The sequence below is a fragment of the Lissotriton vulgaris genome, chromosome 1_1 (genome assembly GCF_964263255.1).
Source record: "Lissotriton vulgaris chromosome 1_1, aLisVul1.2, whole genome shotgun sequence".
Lineage (NCBI taxonomy): Eukaryota > Metazoa > Chordata > Amphibia > Caudata > Salamandridae > Lissotriton > Lissotriton vulgaris.
The window spans coordinates 2,049,832,367-2,049,850,081 of record NC_141685.1 but is presented as its reverse complement, the minus strand read 5'-3'; the positions used below and the strand labels follow the sequence as shown (position 1 = coordinate 2,049,850,081).

Genomic DNA, 17,715 nt, shown 5'->3' with positions numbered 1-17,715 from the left:
TGGCTTGTGAACATATCTTGCCCTTGGTGGAGAGAACGAGTAGTTTTGGAGTTCACTCGTCGCAGGGGACCTCTGGAGACAGCAACTGCCGTCTCAACTTTGATTGGCCTGGGTACAGGCTCGTGCGGTATGGTAAGTTTGTGAAAAGCCATTTCAATTTGTTCAGCTTGATCAATGGGAAATTCAAGCCAGTGGGGAGTGTGAGGATTTCAACTAGCGGCATTCCTGGGAGTTGTAGGATGTGATGCCACAGGGCGGCTGACCAATAGCATTGGATAATTTGTGCGCATACATCTTTCTGAGGGCCATCCTCAGTGGAGGTGCTGAAGAGTTCCCTCAGGCAGGCATAGGAAAGATCAATGAACTCAACCTTGTGTTAGCGAGCCTGTCAGAGCTTGAATCTGTCACAGTCCAGGGTCATTTGGGGTCAAAATAGGCATTCAGGTCAGCGATGGCACCATCATAATCAGGGTCTCCTTCAGTGTCGGGAAGGGTCAAAATAGTTTGAAGATTTTCTAGCCTGGGTAGTGAAGAAAAATGGATCGTTTTGTTTCTCCATTGGTTTCCTAGGTGGCTTTAAAGTAGTTTTTCAACCGCATGACCCATGTGCACCATTGCGGTGCAGCAGTTGCATGGTCACATAGCTAGCTGAATGGAGGTAATGGGTTGGATGCACCACCCACGGAATGAGTGGGCATGGGGGAGCTGTGGTGGAGCAACATCAGCTAGGAGTGGGGGCAGCCTGTTGGCTTTGTGCAGTTTGTGCCCATCCTGTTGTGTGGCGCTCATGATGCATGTTAAGCATGCAAGGTTGGCACATGGCACATGGCAGCTGCAGAGACGCAAGTAGCTGGTTGCATTGATGTTACCTTTGTTGATGGGACCAGGAGGCCAAGAGTGGAGAGGTGGGCTATCAGGCATGCAACACCAAGTCTCTGGTAGCAGGGGCAGGCATTCAACGGCAAGTCTCTGGTCGCATGTGCAGGCATTATATGCCAAGTCTCTGGTAGCAGGGGTGCAGGCATGAGCAGGTGTGCCAGAAACCTTTGAATTTGAGGAGACGGTGGATGGGCTTGATGATCTCCACACCACCGAGGTCATGGTGTGGTGACTGCCTTCATGGCTTATGCAGTGTGGTGGGGGTGCATTCATGAGTGTTGAGGAGTAAGAATGAGAAGTAGGTGTGGTGGGCCAAGCTCCTCCTCATCGCCACTGTACTGGCGCAGTGCTCACATGGCAGCAGCTCTAATAATATGGGACACCGTTGTTGACCCACTGACTACCCCCACCTGTCTGTGCTGGCAGAGTCTCTCCCATTTTATTAATACACGTCTGATATCATGTCAAACCTCAGATGTAACTGGGCATGGCCCAGCGGCGTACTACAGCGTGGTCAAGCCAATATATTCTACCTTTCTCAACATACTTAATTTTAATGTTTGTACTGTTTCCCTGAATATGCGAGCTGGGGTATAACTTGGCAATGTCAGCATGTTGAATGCCTGCCCACCCCTGGTTCACAAGTGACTGTTTGCCCTGACAAGTAAGACCTGAAGGCAGAGCTTGCATTCCTAATCCATATCTTAAATTTATACCAAATGTGTATTTCTCTTATTTTATGTTATATTATAGCTCACTTATCGTGCACTGCATACACTGCCGCCTAATGAAAAAGTATTTGTGGGCTGATTATTTGACACATGCTTGGGCTGTCTGCTGCTGATGAACCACATTGTAATGTTATTTGGGAAGCTAAGTGCTCTGCAATCTGCTGTGGTGCTATTGTTGGTTCATTCCAGGGAAGAGATTCCTGAACACCGAAAGCCCTTCTACCAGAATTTAGTGGTACTAGAACAACTTTCATACTGGCAGTGCTGGTCAATGGCTCCAGTGTAGTACAGGTAAAGGGTTTAAAAAAATCAGTATGAGACTGAATGAGTGAATTCAAAAATTGCTCCTAATTGCTTTAGCAGGGGACAAGGATAAAAGGATTTGTCCATAAGATCTATTTGTAAACAAAAAAAGGACCTATTGTTCATTTAAAAGAAACATTTCTAAATGTATAGGTACAATGTGATAGACCGTGTATAGTGATTACATGGCTATGCAAAATGACATCTTGGCATTGTCAAAGCACATAAAAAAAAGCAGTGGACAACTGCCTCTGAGTCAAACAAATTTCGGCCGAAAGGGATGTGCTCCCCGGGGCCTCTGGAGGCTTTGGAAGAGAGCCACCTGCTCCGTTCCCCTCCTCATATAAATAAGTTTAGCCGCAGGGGTGGACTCTCTGAGCGCTTGGGGAGGGGGCAAGCAGCCCTCTATCCCTTTATGGATACAACCCCCTAAGTGCCAAGGTAAATCCTTGACCCACAAGCCTTACCCAAACTCTGCCTCATCATGCTCAGACTGAACCCACATCTAGGCCCTAGTCTACATGGACATTGACACTGATTTGTGGTCTGTTTTTTCCTGCCACTTTTATTGCCCTAACACATTAAAAAATTCATGTTTCTGATTCCCTCCAAGTTTAACCATTTTGTGCGATTTTGCTTATTAAAGGATTCTTGATTTATCTAAATTGGTTGGGAATTTTATTGTGTTGTTTTCTTGGGTTTATTATTGTCTGATACTGCTTGATGCTATTTTGCATTTTTCATTGGGAAAGCTGCTTGTTTGTGTCACAATTACAAGTAGTTGAGCTGAGTTTTCTCAGTTGTAAATCTAGCAAGGAAGTGGCATATCAAGTTTGATGCCATCATCCTCTTCCAAGTTCATAATTCGCTTTCTCAAATCCCACCATTGACCCCTTCATTGAGCGCAAACCTTCTGGAAAACCACAGATGTTTTGAAGACTAGGTTAACATCTCAACTTCATCGGATAGAGAACTAGTTTTAGACTTCTTAATTAAGCACAAAGGGATTTGTTTTTTGTGCATTGACTTATTATTCAGGTCCATATATGCCCTTTTCACATCTGCACCTACTTTTCAACTAAACACTTTTTTCTTTGGATCCGTTTTTTACTACCATTTTTTGCAGCACTGTTCCCATCCTCCAACAACCCACTCTAGAGAGTGTGCTCTGCCTGAGATAGCAGACACTCACTCCAATTAGTGATTGTAATTTAAGATCTGGATAAGGGATGAGAGAGAACATTCTAAAGGTAAGCAAAGAATGACAGAAAAAAATCTGAACAATGCAAACATAAGAAAAGAATTGTAAATCTTAGTACATCTCAGCACTTTAAAATAACCTCTAGGAATATCCACATACTTCAGTTGTACCTGGCATAGATCAGTGCTTAGGGCCTGATTGCGAGTTTGCCTGTAAGAGAACTGCCCTTGAAACGGCATCAGAAAACCTGCTGCCTAGTTGGCAGTCTGTCTGCCATATTACAAGGTTGACAGTTTGCAGAACGAAAGACCGCGGGAGTACTGCCGCCACCGCCAGACATGCACTGACCGCCTCCACGGCAGCATGGGGAAAGCAGCTGTCAGAGGGCAGTTATATTTTAAGCTTGGGCGGCTACATTTGTGGGGGTTGAATGTGGGACCTTCATTAAGTAATTAATCGAAAAAATTGAATTGATATTTAATTAATACATTTTTAATAATCATGTACATTGTTAAATAGTTTTTATTTTTTTGAATATATATTTAATGGTAAAATAATAATGTTCATATCAAGAGTTGTATATTTGTTCTAAGTTAATATGGTTATTCAAATATATAATTTGCTTGAAGTGAAGTACTTTACCAACTGTTGCACAGACCGGAGTGGGAATAGTAAATCTTACCCCTCCAAAGTCCAATCCTTTCCCAACTGTTGCACAGACTGGATAGTAAATCTTACCCATCTGAAGTCCAACGCTTTCCCTACTATTGCACAGACTGGAGTGGAAATAGTAAATGTAACATCTTCAAATACCAGCACTTTCACTACTGTTGCACTGACTGCAGTGGTAATAGTAAATGTAGTCCCTCTGAATTCCAAACCTTTCCCTACTATTGCACTACAGTGGGAACAGTATATCTCCCCCTTCTGATTTCCAATGTTTTCCCTTCTTCTGCAGAGACTGGAGTAGGAATAGTAAATTTAACACCTCTGAAGTCCATTTCTTTTTCTACTGTTGCACAGACTGGGTGGGAATAGTAAATCTTACCCCTCCGAAGTTCAATGTACAGTAGGAATAGTAAATATTGCCCTCAAAAGTCCAATGCTTTCCCTGCTTTCGTATATACCGAAGAAGGATTAGTACATTTAAACCATTCGAAGTCTAACGCTTTCCCTACTGTTGCACAGCCCGGGTGGGAATAAAAAATTTAATCCCTTTAATGTCCAATGTTTTCACTACTGCTGCATAGACTGGAGTGTAATAGAAAAATCTCTTCCGAAATCCAACGCTTTCCCTAATGTTGCATAGACTGGAGTAGAAATAGTCAATTTTACCCCTCTGGAGTCTAAGACTTTCCCTACTGCTGCACAGATTGGAGTGGAATGGTAAATGTAATGCTTCCGAAGTCCAACGCTTTCCCCACTGGTGCACTGACTGGAATGAGAATAGTTAATTTATTCCCCCTGAAGTCTAAAATTTTCCCTAATGTGGCACTGACCGGAGTGGAAATATTATATGTTACCCCTCTGAAGGCCAACGTTTTTTCCTACCGTTGCACAGACTGGAGGTAGAATAGTAAATCTTACCCTTTCAAGTCCAATACTTTCCCTACTGTTGACCTGTTTGTAGTGGGAATAGTAAATTCAACCCCTCTGAAAGGGTTCACTGACACAATATCAAAACCATAAATATCTTGATACCAAAATATAGTGTAAAAAATATCGATTACAAAAATATAGCTTTTCTATACAAATAGGGCCTCATTACGATGTCGTTTGGAAAGGTTCTGAGTGTCATTCGGTTTGACTGAACCCATGTTGGAAGCCAAGTATCCGACCAACGGATTACGATACAAGGTAGTCTGTCTGTCATTCCGAATCGGTTCCATTCGGCATCCGGACAATCGAGTCAGGCGGAGCCGAATCGTAGAGCTCAACCGACCGACCGACTGATTACGATGTTGGATTCCGACAGCTGTTCCGACTTGGTCTGTCCGGCCTGGATCGGCTGTCGGAAACTGACTTTGGGGGCCCATAGCAATCTTCCCCTTCACCCTGAGGCCTCCTGTGGGGGCCCGTGGTGGTACCCATGAGTCCCCTCTTTCCAACCATGCACAGTTTCGCAGGCACCATAGGGGGCCCGCCACAGGGTGCAAGGTTTTCCGCACTCACCTCTTTTTTCAATGGGAGCATGAGTTGTCAGTCGGAACACAGGCTCCCATTGACGTTAATGGGAACCTGGCGAAACGGTGTTCGAAACCATCGTAATTGATCGATCGGACTTCCCAAACCCGAGTCGGTCGGAAAGAATGAGGCCCATCATTGTAAGTATAAAAATATGGAAAAAAAGTATTGTTTTACACTAACATTGAAAAATATATACAAAAATATAATTTTTTACTATAAATGTAGTTTAACCCCTTCGCTGCGGCAGCAATTCCGCCGCAGCGCTAGGGGGGCCGCGTGGCGCTCCCATGCTGGTGACGGAACCGCTCCGTCACGAGCCTCGGGCACGCTGTGCTTGTGACGGAGCGGTTACGTCACGGCCCCGCCCGCTCAATGGAACGTCCAGCGCAGGCGCAAAATCAGTGACGCGCAGGCGCGCCGAGCGGGCCATGACGGAACCGCTCCCTCAAAAGCACAGTGCGACCGAGGCTGGTGACGGAGCGGTTCCGTCACCAGCACGGGAGGGGTTAAATGAGTAAAACATAAACAATTTATCATAACATTAAAATAATGCAAATTAAATATGTTTAAATAATATTTAAAAAGATTATAAATATATTTACTAATTTAAACAAACACGCATATAGATAAAATTGTGTATGTTTACATACACATCTGTAATGTAAAACCATTAAAAAAAATAATGATTTTAATTTATATTATAATTTTATAATTGTTTTTAAATGCACCTATATAACAAGTATTTATGTATATACATGCACATATATATTTATATGTCCATTCACATAAAAATAAAAAAGTACAGCAAATAAACTGCAAAAATGTTTAAAATATTTGCATTTTAATTATACAAATAAAAAATAAATAATATATAAAAATATGTTTTACTAAAAATATCTTAGAAATACATACACTTTTATGTAAAAAGATATATATTTAAATGCACAAACACAAAATAATATATTGGTCAACAATATTAATTAAATAAGTGAAATATATAACTAATAAATATATTATTCCCACTCCAATTTATACAATAGTTGAGAACGCTTTTAACTTAGGAGGGGTAAAATTTATTGTTCCTACTCCAGTCTGTTGAACAGTAGGGAAAGCATTGGACTCAGGAGAGGCTACATGTACTATTCCCACTCCAGTCTGTGCAACAGTAGGGAAAGTGTTGGACTCGGGTGGGGTAACATGTACTATTCTCACTCCATTCTCTGTAACAGTAGGGAAAGCATTGGACTGAGGAGGGGTATAATTTACTATTACCACACCAGTCTGTGCAACAGTATGGAAAGCGTTGCACTCAGGAGGGGTAAAATTTACTATCACCACTCCAGTCGGTGCAACGGTTGGGAAAGCGTCAGATTCAGGAAAGGGATCATTTACTATTCCAATACTATTAACTATTCCTAATCCAATTTGTGTAAAAGTAGGGAAAGCATAGGACTCAGGAGGGGTAAAATGTACTATTACCATTCCAGTCAATGCAACAGTAGGAAAAGGGATGGACTCAGAAGGGGTCAAATTTACTGTTCTCAATCCAGTCTGTTCAACAACATGGAAAGCATTAAACTCAGGAGGGGCTTAATTTTATATTCACACTCCAGTCTGTGGAATAGTAGGGAAAGCATTGAACTCAGTAGGGGTAACATTTACTATCCCTACTCCAGTCTGTGCAACAGTAGGGAAAGAGTTGGAAAAACAAGAACGGGAACATGTAATATTCACACTCCTGCTGGTTCAACAGTAGAGAAAGAGTAGTTCACTTTCACCAAATAACATATTTTAATAGCTCTATCAAATAACACAAAATATAAATATCTAAATTATTAAAATTATATGTCTACATTTTAACAAAACATAAATAAATTACATAATTATTCAATTTTAAAAAATGAGTATCAATTAAACAAAAAATATTAATTTAATTTAAATACCTCACCATATACTCAGTCATAACAGCCAACAATTAAAATGTAATTGAAATAAAAAGCATAGCACAATTAATACATTACAAAATAAATATCAACATTTTAAAATAATTTTAAATGTATAATTACTTTAATAACCTCCCAACCTATACCCCTAAAACTAAGGAACACACACCTAAAATATAACTCAACAAATATGATAATTGTAAAATGTACATAATTATCAATTAAATAATTAACAACTTGATAATTATCAGAAATTAATACATTTCCACCCTATACCTCTAAAAACCCAACAACCCAGACCAAAAATATATCTTAAATATTATAACAATTACATAATTTACATAATTAATTATCAGTTAAACAATTAGTATTAATTAACTAATAATTAATTAATTATTTTAATTAACGTCCCACCCTTTACCCCTACAAACACAACAACCCGCACCTGAAATATATCTTAAATAAAATCTTAATTACACAATTCACATCACTAATTAGCAATTAAATCATTATCATCAACATTATTTTATGAATTAGATTATAATTGATTTACTTCTCACACTGTACCTCACAAACTCCGCCACCTGCACCAAAACACAACTTACATTGCTTTATTAATTACAGAATTAATATACTTATCAATGGAATAATTAATAATAAAAAGTAATAATTAATAACCTGCACTTAAAACATAACTTTAAAAATAACCCAATTTATGTAGGTAATTATTAATCAATGTAGAATGTATTACTTATTAATTATAAATAATTTACTTTCCACCCTATTCACAAACAAACCCCACAACCTACAAACCCCACAACCCGCACCTAAATATTACTCTTAAAAAAAGTTAACTACACAATTTATATATTTATCAATTAAATAATTAATAATTAAAAATGAATTATTCTTTAAAGATAATTAATTTACTTCCCACCCTGTACCACTTCACAACCCGCTATAATACTAACATTACAATAAATAAATAACATTTTAAAACAACTAAGCATTTCCAAACTATATTAAAAACATTTACAATAATTATACACAAAATGTTTAACATATACAAATAAAACATATACTAAAACACATAAAAATATTTTAAAAAAGTTATTAACAACAATACATTTGTGAACGGTAGTAACGACATAGGGCCTCATTACGATGGCGGTCGGACATCGTATCAGGCAGGTGTCTGTCCGACTACTTGTCGGTGGTTCCACCTGCCCGATTATGATGCGACCCATGCAGGCAGTCTGAAAACTGCTCTTTTCCATTGCGGCTTGTGTTGCCACCCTAGAAAAGCGCCACAGCACAAGCCGCAGTTGAAAAGGGCAGTTTTCAAACATCCATGCAGTGTGTGCCAAGCAACATGTGGTGTCTGGCACACAGTGCATGGATGTTTGGTAGGGGGCATCAACTGTGTCCCCCCTGAGCCTTTCTGGGATTTGTATGGGGACGGGGTCCTGCTAGGGGCTCTTAAAGCCCCATTCCATCTGCCTTTACATGGTAGTCGGACCGCTATGTAAAGGGCCTCTTTATGAGTTTTGCGGTGCAGGAGCAGGACCGCCACTCGCTCACAACCAAACCCATGGTTGCAGCGTCTGCCAGATTAGGAGTTTTCTTCTGTCTGCTGAGCAGTTCTGTGGTGTTCTCACAGCAATGCCTATGAAATAGGCACCACAATATGAATGTCAAAATCAGTACCTGCATTGCATGGACTTCAGCAGTCCATGGCGTGCAGGTACTGGGGTTCATGCACACAGGGTGGCACAAGATGTGCCCCCTCAGCATGCACCCTTTGCTTCCTAACTGTCATGAAAAGTGTGCAGGTAATCGTAATCTGCTTGGTGGGCCTCAAGACCGCTGCAACACCGCCAGAGATCTGTGATCCCAGGTGGTTACGGTGGTCCCAGAGCAGCCTGACCACCCTGGTCGAAGACTGCCAAGGCTGTTCCCCCGCGGGTTTGGCGGTCCTCGTAATGAGGCCCATTGCAAAGGGAGATCATAATCCCTATGGCAGTGCCTCCGCAGACACAGGGGCGGTTGTAGGGATTACGGTCGGACAAACTCTCCGACAGGCTCCTTATGCATTTTGGAGGCGTTGATTGGTCCCTCAGCCCAGCTGAGGTCCAACTGCATCCTAATGCGGTGGGACCACCATAGAAGGCCTGTCGGTGACAGTCCCACCGAAATCATAATTGGGTCCATTGATATTTTATCATTGATATTAGCAACATAAATATTTTTGTAAACAATATTATAACATAGATATTTTTGACATCATTATTACTTTAGAAAATCGATATTCTTGTCAATGATATTCCTGCATCACAATATTTGTGGATCACAATATTAAAAATTAGATATTTCCACATCTCAAAACTTTGTCCAAATGCCTCTAAACGCCTTCGCTTTCACTACTGTTGCATAGACTTGAGTGGGAATAGTATTTTATTGAATACTTTTCTTAATATTTTTTTAAATATAGCTATTATTATTTGCAAATGTTTTTAATTTTACATTATCTGATAGATATACATATTTTTTAAATGTTCATAATATTTTTAGTAAATGTCTTTTTTTTAAGTTATAGTTGTTTAATATGTACTTAATTTGGTAGTTTTATAAGTGCCTGAATACGAGTTTGGTGGTTTGAGAGCGAACCTCCATGCCACCGCTCCTCTCCCACTACCAAACTCATCCGCACACCGCCCCCCAGATTACAAGTTAACTCGTGGTCTGGTGGGCGGTGCTGCATGGTAATCTCATTTCCCCAATCAGTCAGTCCTCACATAAAACATCTGCATTGGCTGCAAGTCGCTAGGCGGGTTGGATTTAGGCTCTTATTTTAGCATATATAGCTTTTTTCAGCAAGGACCACCTTACCTTAGGAAAAAGCGTAAGCCTCACTGCCCATCTAGATCTCATAGATTTGACGTTTGTCTTTTGCTGCAAGTCTCCAAAAGGTGCACAACTAGAAGGGGAGGAAGGTCAAATTATGGAATGCTTTCCCCTTTGCTCTTAGGAAAGCTCCATCTGAATCTATTTGTAAAAAGAAGTTAAAGGGTTATATAAAGAAAAGGAATCCTTTCCTTCCCCACCTTTAGTAAGGCAGAGCACCACCTGAAGAGACTAGTGCCTCAAGTGATAGAAATCTACAAGGTGGGATACATTTTGTTTATATGTAATAATTTGGGAGGACGTATCCCTCCAGTACCCTTCCATAAGGTGAAAGAACCTCTCTACCCTCTTGACTTGAGAAAGGGTTCACCTCCCCTTTCCCAGGCTAGCTGATGGAACTGTCTGCATTTGTCCCAAGTTTGCATGCCGTCCATACCAGATATTAAAGGTTATGGGTTTAAACCTTCTCGGCTGCCCGTGTGCTCTCTTACTTTGTGGCAAAAACCCAGGAGCATGATGTTAAAGCGGCAGGCCGGCCGCGAGATGAGCACCACCCTACGAACCTTGGGGGCCACGAGGAACGTCAAATACCTACCTCCTGTGGGGCATCTGAGCCGGATGAGGACGGAGGCAAACATGGGGGGGCTCATACAGAGCCTTTAATGCAGCTAAGGGTGCTTCCATCTACGGATTCAAAACTACAACTCCCACACGGCTGCAGGACACTGTTCCATTTGGACAGCCCATTGAGGGGCGTGTCATTGCTTGTTAAGGCAGCGTTTGGGAGCAAGCGCGCAACCTTCATTTCAAAGCCTCTGATGAAGAAAAGATTTCGAAACGCGTAAGGCGTCGTGAAGGAACTGTCTGCATTTGTCCCAAGTTTGCATGCCGTCCATACCAGATATTAAAGGTTATGGGTTTAAACCTTCTCGGCTGCCCGTGTGCTCTCTTACTTTGTGGCAAAAACCCAGGAGCATGATATATATATATATATATATATATATATATATAGATTTATATCACTATTTCAAAGGTAGGACATGTAGTGGTGTATTTTTCCATGTCCTAATAGCGAAATACTGTGTATTTTGTTTTCACTGTTGAAAGGCTATCTCTCCCAAAGGTTAACATGGGAGCTGCTTGGTATCACTTTACAAAGGTAGCCTTCCAGTGGAAACTGATAGAAAAATTGAGTTTGGTATACCGGAACTCAGGATTTAAAAATACATCTTTTAGTAAGAAACATTTTGATATTGTGTGCATAAAAATTCCACTTTTAGAAAGTGGGTATTTTCTTCTCTAACCATATATGTGCCTCTGCCTGTTGTGTATTCTCTGTCTGGGGTTTAGACTTGACAGTGGCTGGTATGTGCACCAGTGTGGGTTGAGGTGTGTCCTGCCTTTCCTGGGTGACTCATAGCCAGGCTGAATAGACCTGGCTACATTCAGAGAAGTGGGAGGAGTTGCTGCTTGCACCTGAAAGGACTGTGTCTGTCTTCCACAATGCTGTCTTCGGCCCCTGGAGTGAGCCTGGCTTTAGCCAGGCTGAACTGGACAATGTATGCCAGTGGAACTTTGTTAGGGCCAAATACAAAGGGAAATATTATATAAATATTGGGGCCTTGACCCCCGAACTTCAGATTACTGCTTGTCTACGGAACCTGCCAGGAAGAAGAGCTGAAAGAGCTGCGAAGAGAGACTACCACTGTGATGTGTGCTTTGCTTGGTTGGCCCGCAGTTGCTGCTTCTGTCTTGGACAGGGAAATGACTGGACTGCTCTTTCTACATTCTAAGTATCTCCAAGGGCTTGATGTAGAACTTGCCTCCTGTTGACAGTCTCAGGGAACTCAAAGACTTCAACATCTTCTGCATACCTGCTTCTTGAACTAATTTTACTACTCCTAAATGCCTGTTGTGAATACAAAAGTCATAAAGTTAGGATTTTGTCTCAGATTACTTTTGTGAATCGGGCCCTGAGTGAGCAAGGGTTATTTTAGACACGTAATCCGCTTATCCTGACTAGAGTAAGACTAGAGGCCCTACAGTCTTACATTTCACCTGCTGATGAAATATATCATCAACAGTGCAGTCTTCCGCACAGTGTGAAACCAATGTGGCCACAATTTGCACCAAAGAGTTAGGAAAGTTTGGAAGTGTCAGCAATGGCCCATTGGAATCAAGTCTTTTATTGAAATTAATGTTTTCCTACAGTGTGAAATAAAATACAAACAACCGGTTTAATGTGTGCTTCTAAATAATTTGGGCCAGGTATATTAGGAGGATTTGGGCATGGTGGGGAGCGTTAGCAACAGCAAACAGATAATACTCCTTGTGAGTATTATTACCTTTTGATATTTCAGATTCCGCTAGCAGTAGCTCTGACTTCCTGCAAAGCAATGTAGTATAGGATCTAGTCAGTAGTAGGACTTTGTAACAATTAGCTGGGGGCTCCCATACAAAACAAGCAAGACCCCCCCCCATCCTCCACCTGTTCCCCAAGATTTGTAAACAACTTTCTAAAGGTAGTAATGTTAATGCCTACTCTTTTTTTCAGGTCAAAAAATACTATTTGTTACTACTTCCGATCCATTGTATTTTCTCTCTTTCATAAAGAGTTAGACACCGTTTAATTTCCTGATATGTATGTCTGTAAAGAGCTTCTTGGGGCAGGTGCATTAGGCACAACAAATAGCACTAGTATTTGTATTTGGTATTTGTTAGGCGTGTAAATCACCCATAGGTTTCTTAGCGCTAGCAGATACTCAGGGGGAACAGACGTGGGGCCAGGCCGAGCTAGAAAAGCCAGGTTTTTAGGTTTCTTCTGAACTTCTGGTGGTTCTGTTCCAGCCTGATGTATAGCGGCAGAGAGTTCCAGGTTTCTGGGGGATCAGTATTGAAATATCGAGGGACAAAATATCGAATTATCAAAATATCGACGCCAAAATATCGAGGGACAGAATACAGGATGCCTATCTACAAACAGGTAAGTACTAAAATATCGATTCCAAAATATAGAATGTTAAAATATAGTTAACTAAAATATCGAATTTTTTAAATGTATTAAAAATACTAGAAATGTAATTAAATAATGAACATAATTAAATAAAACATAATTAAAATAATGTAAAAAAGCTTAAAATGTAAAAATAATAAATGAAATGTACATGTTTTAAAATATAAATGTACTTAATAATATAAAATAATTATTAATCTCAATTATAAAATATTTAGAACATTTATAAAAATATTTTGACATAAATATATAAATACACATATTATATAAATATAAAAATAAATAAAATATAATAATTAAATAATTTAAAAAAGTAATTATGGTAATTAATAATGAGTGCAACAGTAGTGAAAACGTTGGATAGCGTAGGGGTACAAATTACTATTCCCACTCCAGAGAATGCAACAGTAGGGAAAGCAATGGATAGCGGGAGGGTAAAAATTACTATTCCCACTCCAGAGAGTGCAACAGTAGGAAAAACGTTGGATAGCGTAGGGGTAAAAATGACTATTCCCACTCCAGAGAGTGCAACAGTAGGGAAAGTGTTGGATAGCGGGAGAGTAAAAATGACTATTCCCACTCCAGAAAGTGGAACAGTAGGGAAAGCGGTGAATACCGTAGGGGTAAGAATCGTTATTCCCACTCCAGTGAGTGCAACAGTAGGGAAAGCGTTGGATAGCGTAGGGGTAAATATTACTATTCCCACTCCAGTGAGTGCAACAGTAGGGAAAGCGTTGGATAGCGAAGGGGCAAGAATTACTATTCCCACTCCAGAGAGTGCAACAGTAGGGAAAGCATTGGATAGCGTAGGGGTGAAAAATACTATTCCCACTACAGTGAGTGCAACAGTAGGGAAAGCGTTGGATAGCGTCGGGGTAAAAATTACTATTCCCACTCCAGTGAGTGCAACAGTAAGGAAAGCGTTGGATAGCGTAGGAGTAAAAATTACTATTCCCACTCCAAACAGTGCAACAGTAGAAAAAGCGTTGGATAGCGGGGGTGGGGGGGTCAAAATTACTATTCCCACTCCAGAGAGTACAACAGTAGGGAAAGCGTTGGATAGTGTAGAGGTAAAACTTACTATTCCCACTCCAGAGAGTGCAACAGTAGGGAAAACATTGGATAGCGTAGGGGTAAAAATGACTATTCCCACTCTAGAGAGTGCAAAAGTAGGGACAGAAATGATTTAATATTAAAATAAGATTAAATTAATTATCAATACCAATAAAATAATAATTAAAAATAATGACCAATTAATAACACTTAATTACCAATTAAAAGAATATTACCAATTAATAAATTCATTATCAATAAATAATGAATTATCAATTAATTATCAATACATATAAATAAAAATTTACTTTATTACAATTAAATTACTTCCCACCCAATTCCCCTATAAACCCACAACCTGCTCCTAATAATGAAAAATACAATTAACATAATTATCAACTAATCAATTAATAAAAATGATTTACCAATTTATAAAAAATAATTACCAAATATTAAACATTATTTACCAATTAATCATTTATTATCAATTAATGAATTATCAATACATATAAATAAAATTTAATATTTAATTTACTGTAATTAAATTACTTCCCACCCTATTTCCCTATAAACCCACAACCCGCTCCTAATAATAAAACATTTAATTAACAGAATTATCAATTAATCAATTAATAAAAATGAATTACTAATTTATAAAATGTAATTACCAATTAATAATTAATTATCAATCAATTAATTATAAATACATAGAAATTAAAATTAATATTTCATTTAAAATATTTAAATTACTTCCCACCCTATTCCCCTATAAACCCACAACCCGCTACGGAATTAAATTACGCAAAAATTAAATTACATAACATTCATCACTTTAAAAATATTAAACATACATTAGAAAAATAATACATAATTTTAACACATATACTACCATACATAACACTAAAAAAAATTTGATATTATGGGAATCTATATTATAAAATTCGATATTGTGCGAATCTATATTATAAAATTAGATATTGTGGAATTCGATATTTCCTACCCCAATTTCGATTTTCTGTCCTATCTATATTTTGATAAATCGATATTCTGTCTATTCTATATTTTTGATTCGATATTCTGTCCATTCGATATTGTGGAATCGATATTTAGGGTGTTCATCGTTTCTAGGCTATTTTAGAGAAGGATCTGTCACCATTCCTTACTGTACAGACTTTGGGAACAGTTAAGGAGATGTTTGCTGGTGGAGCGGAGGGTTCTAGCCGGGCGATAGACCATCAGCTTTTTTGCTAGGTATTTTGGTCCATGACCGTTACGTGTCTTGTGGACTAGACAGCATATTTTGAACTTGATGCGTTTTTTTGTAGGAAGCCAGTGTAATGTCCTTAGACTGGGCGCAGAGGGGGTGTGGGGAGGTAGGTTTAGGACCAGTCTGGCCGCAGTGCTCTACAGGACCTGAAGTTTTGTCAGAAGGTCCTCATTTATGGAGGCGAGTAGGGCATTGCCGTAATAATATTATGTAATATTGATACAGCACTGATGATCTCTGTTTGCTCTGAATTTTTAAAGTTCTTTAACACTGCATTTTGGTTTAAACATCCACTGCAATCTACAAATTGAGCTAGTTCCATGGTACTCCTCCTATCAGGACAGATGACAAATCACCCTGGTTTTCAGACAAGGAATGTTTTCAAAGTGATCTAGTAGGAGTATTTTACAAAACACTTAAATAGAATTTTCAGCTTTAATTTTGATAAAGCCTGGAACGTGAAACATCTGTTCTCAACACCACAGTATTCATCTAAGTTTCTGTAAAAAAATGTGAGGTACGTTGAGAGCTTCTCTACTTCTATAAAGATTTTCGTTCAAAATATCTATGTTTTGTTCTCTCTAGAGACACGCAGTCGAAATTCGAATCCGATCACTATTTCTGAAGCTGCCGCCATGTTCCTTAGCTCGCTGAGGAAAGCACAAGAAGAAGGTAATGAGCCCTTTTACTGCATTTCAAGAGTTTTGCTACAGGATAATATTTGATGCTCAGAATGACCACAAACTCTAATCACCAAACTTCAAGGGGATTTCAGGGACACAGAACTGTTAAACAGTTTTAAATCTAATGTTTGGTTTTGTTGGATGTGTGGGACTGTGGACTTGTCTTTGGTAGTGTGAAGCCCTGTGGAGAGAGGTGGTCTCTGCAGGGCAGTGTGCTTTTTGTGGTTAACGAGGTAGGGAAGGTAAACAGAAAGACCAGTAAGGGGCATGGTCTCACAGGAGTAAGGAAATGGAAGGACTTGATGAGCCCCACAACCACATTTTAAACAACACAGATGTTGTTTATCACAAATTATACATAGCAAGACGTCTGAGAAATAATCTATCTTGAAATATTAAAACACATGCGTGCATTATAAAATTACACATCTGCCATGTCCTGAAATACTTGTGAAGTGATCCTACAAGTGTGGCTTGACTAATAAAATTTATATTGTGAAATGAATACAGAGTTTATAATCACACAGACGGAAGAAGAAAATAAACATAGTTATAAGATATTTATTTAATACACCAACAATACCTACCACACTTCAGATGAGACAGCACAACTAGTTCTATCCACATTCATTCTAAAGAAAAAGGTAACTTTAATAGAGCAGGTCAGGAAATTAAACAGCATAACCCCAGGCAACCTCTTTACAGACTAAGGGCCTGATTTATATATTGGTGGTATGTACACTCCATTGCAACGGCGACGTGGTATACATATCGTCAATATGAAGGTCCGCCCCAATGTAAATGCAGGAGGACCTTCAGTTTGGCCACGGCAGAGACTACTCTGTCTCCGCTGAGGCCAAACACTCCAATGGCCCTGTGGAGTAAGGCCCGTCGGAAAAATGGCTACTTGTCCACCCACTCAATTTTGATGGGTGGACTTGCAGTCATTTTTAGGCCAAGCATTCGAGACCTCTTGTTTATAGTTCAGTATATACTTATATATGTATGTACTTTGTGGGCTCCAGAGAGCTGCCCTTGGACTTGTCTCCTTCTGCGTAGGGACTTTTTTTCTGTTCAACTGCCTCTATTTATCTGTCTTGATCGAAAACGACCAGTAGAGGTCAGTAAAATAACAGAATTGCTTTCTGCTGAGGCACTTTCTTTTTTAAATTTTTCTGGCAACTGCCTGTATTGAACTTTCTTGATAGAAAACGACCAGCAGAGGTCAGTAAAATAACAGAATAACTTTAGCATTCTCTAGATTCCGGTCCATAGAAATCGTCTTCCACGAGCACCCAGAGACAATAATATTTTTTTCAAATCTTGTATTTTCAGTTATATGACCACCGAAAGCACTGATTTTATATTAAAAACAGAGTATTTGGACTATACCATTTACTGATGAAAGGCACTATTTCTCTCCATGTGTTCCCATCCCTAGAGTGTCACTCAGTTTGGTGCTTACTTTACCTACATGTGAAGAACAGTAGATGTTTCAGCACCCAGGCTAATGTGCTGCATAGCTAAATATATATGCTCCTTCGCCTGCTT

The 17,715-nt window shown here is 39.4% G+C and overlaps 1 protein-coding gene across 1 annotated transcript in view; it reads left to right on the top strand.

Annotated features, from left to right (window-relative positions):
* SPX (spexin hormone) overlaps positions 1–17,715 on the top strand; it is a 134,536-nt gene that overhangs the window by 51,900 nt on the left and 64,921 nt on the right. Inside the window, exon 5 of the mRNA XM_086938822.1 lies at positions 16,067–16,153. Within this exon, the coding sequence (XP_086794948.1) occupies positions 16,067–16,153 (87 nt within the window). The remainder of the gene's footprint in view (positions 1–16,066; positions 16,154–17,715) is intronic.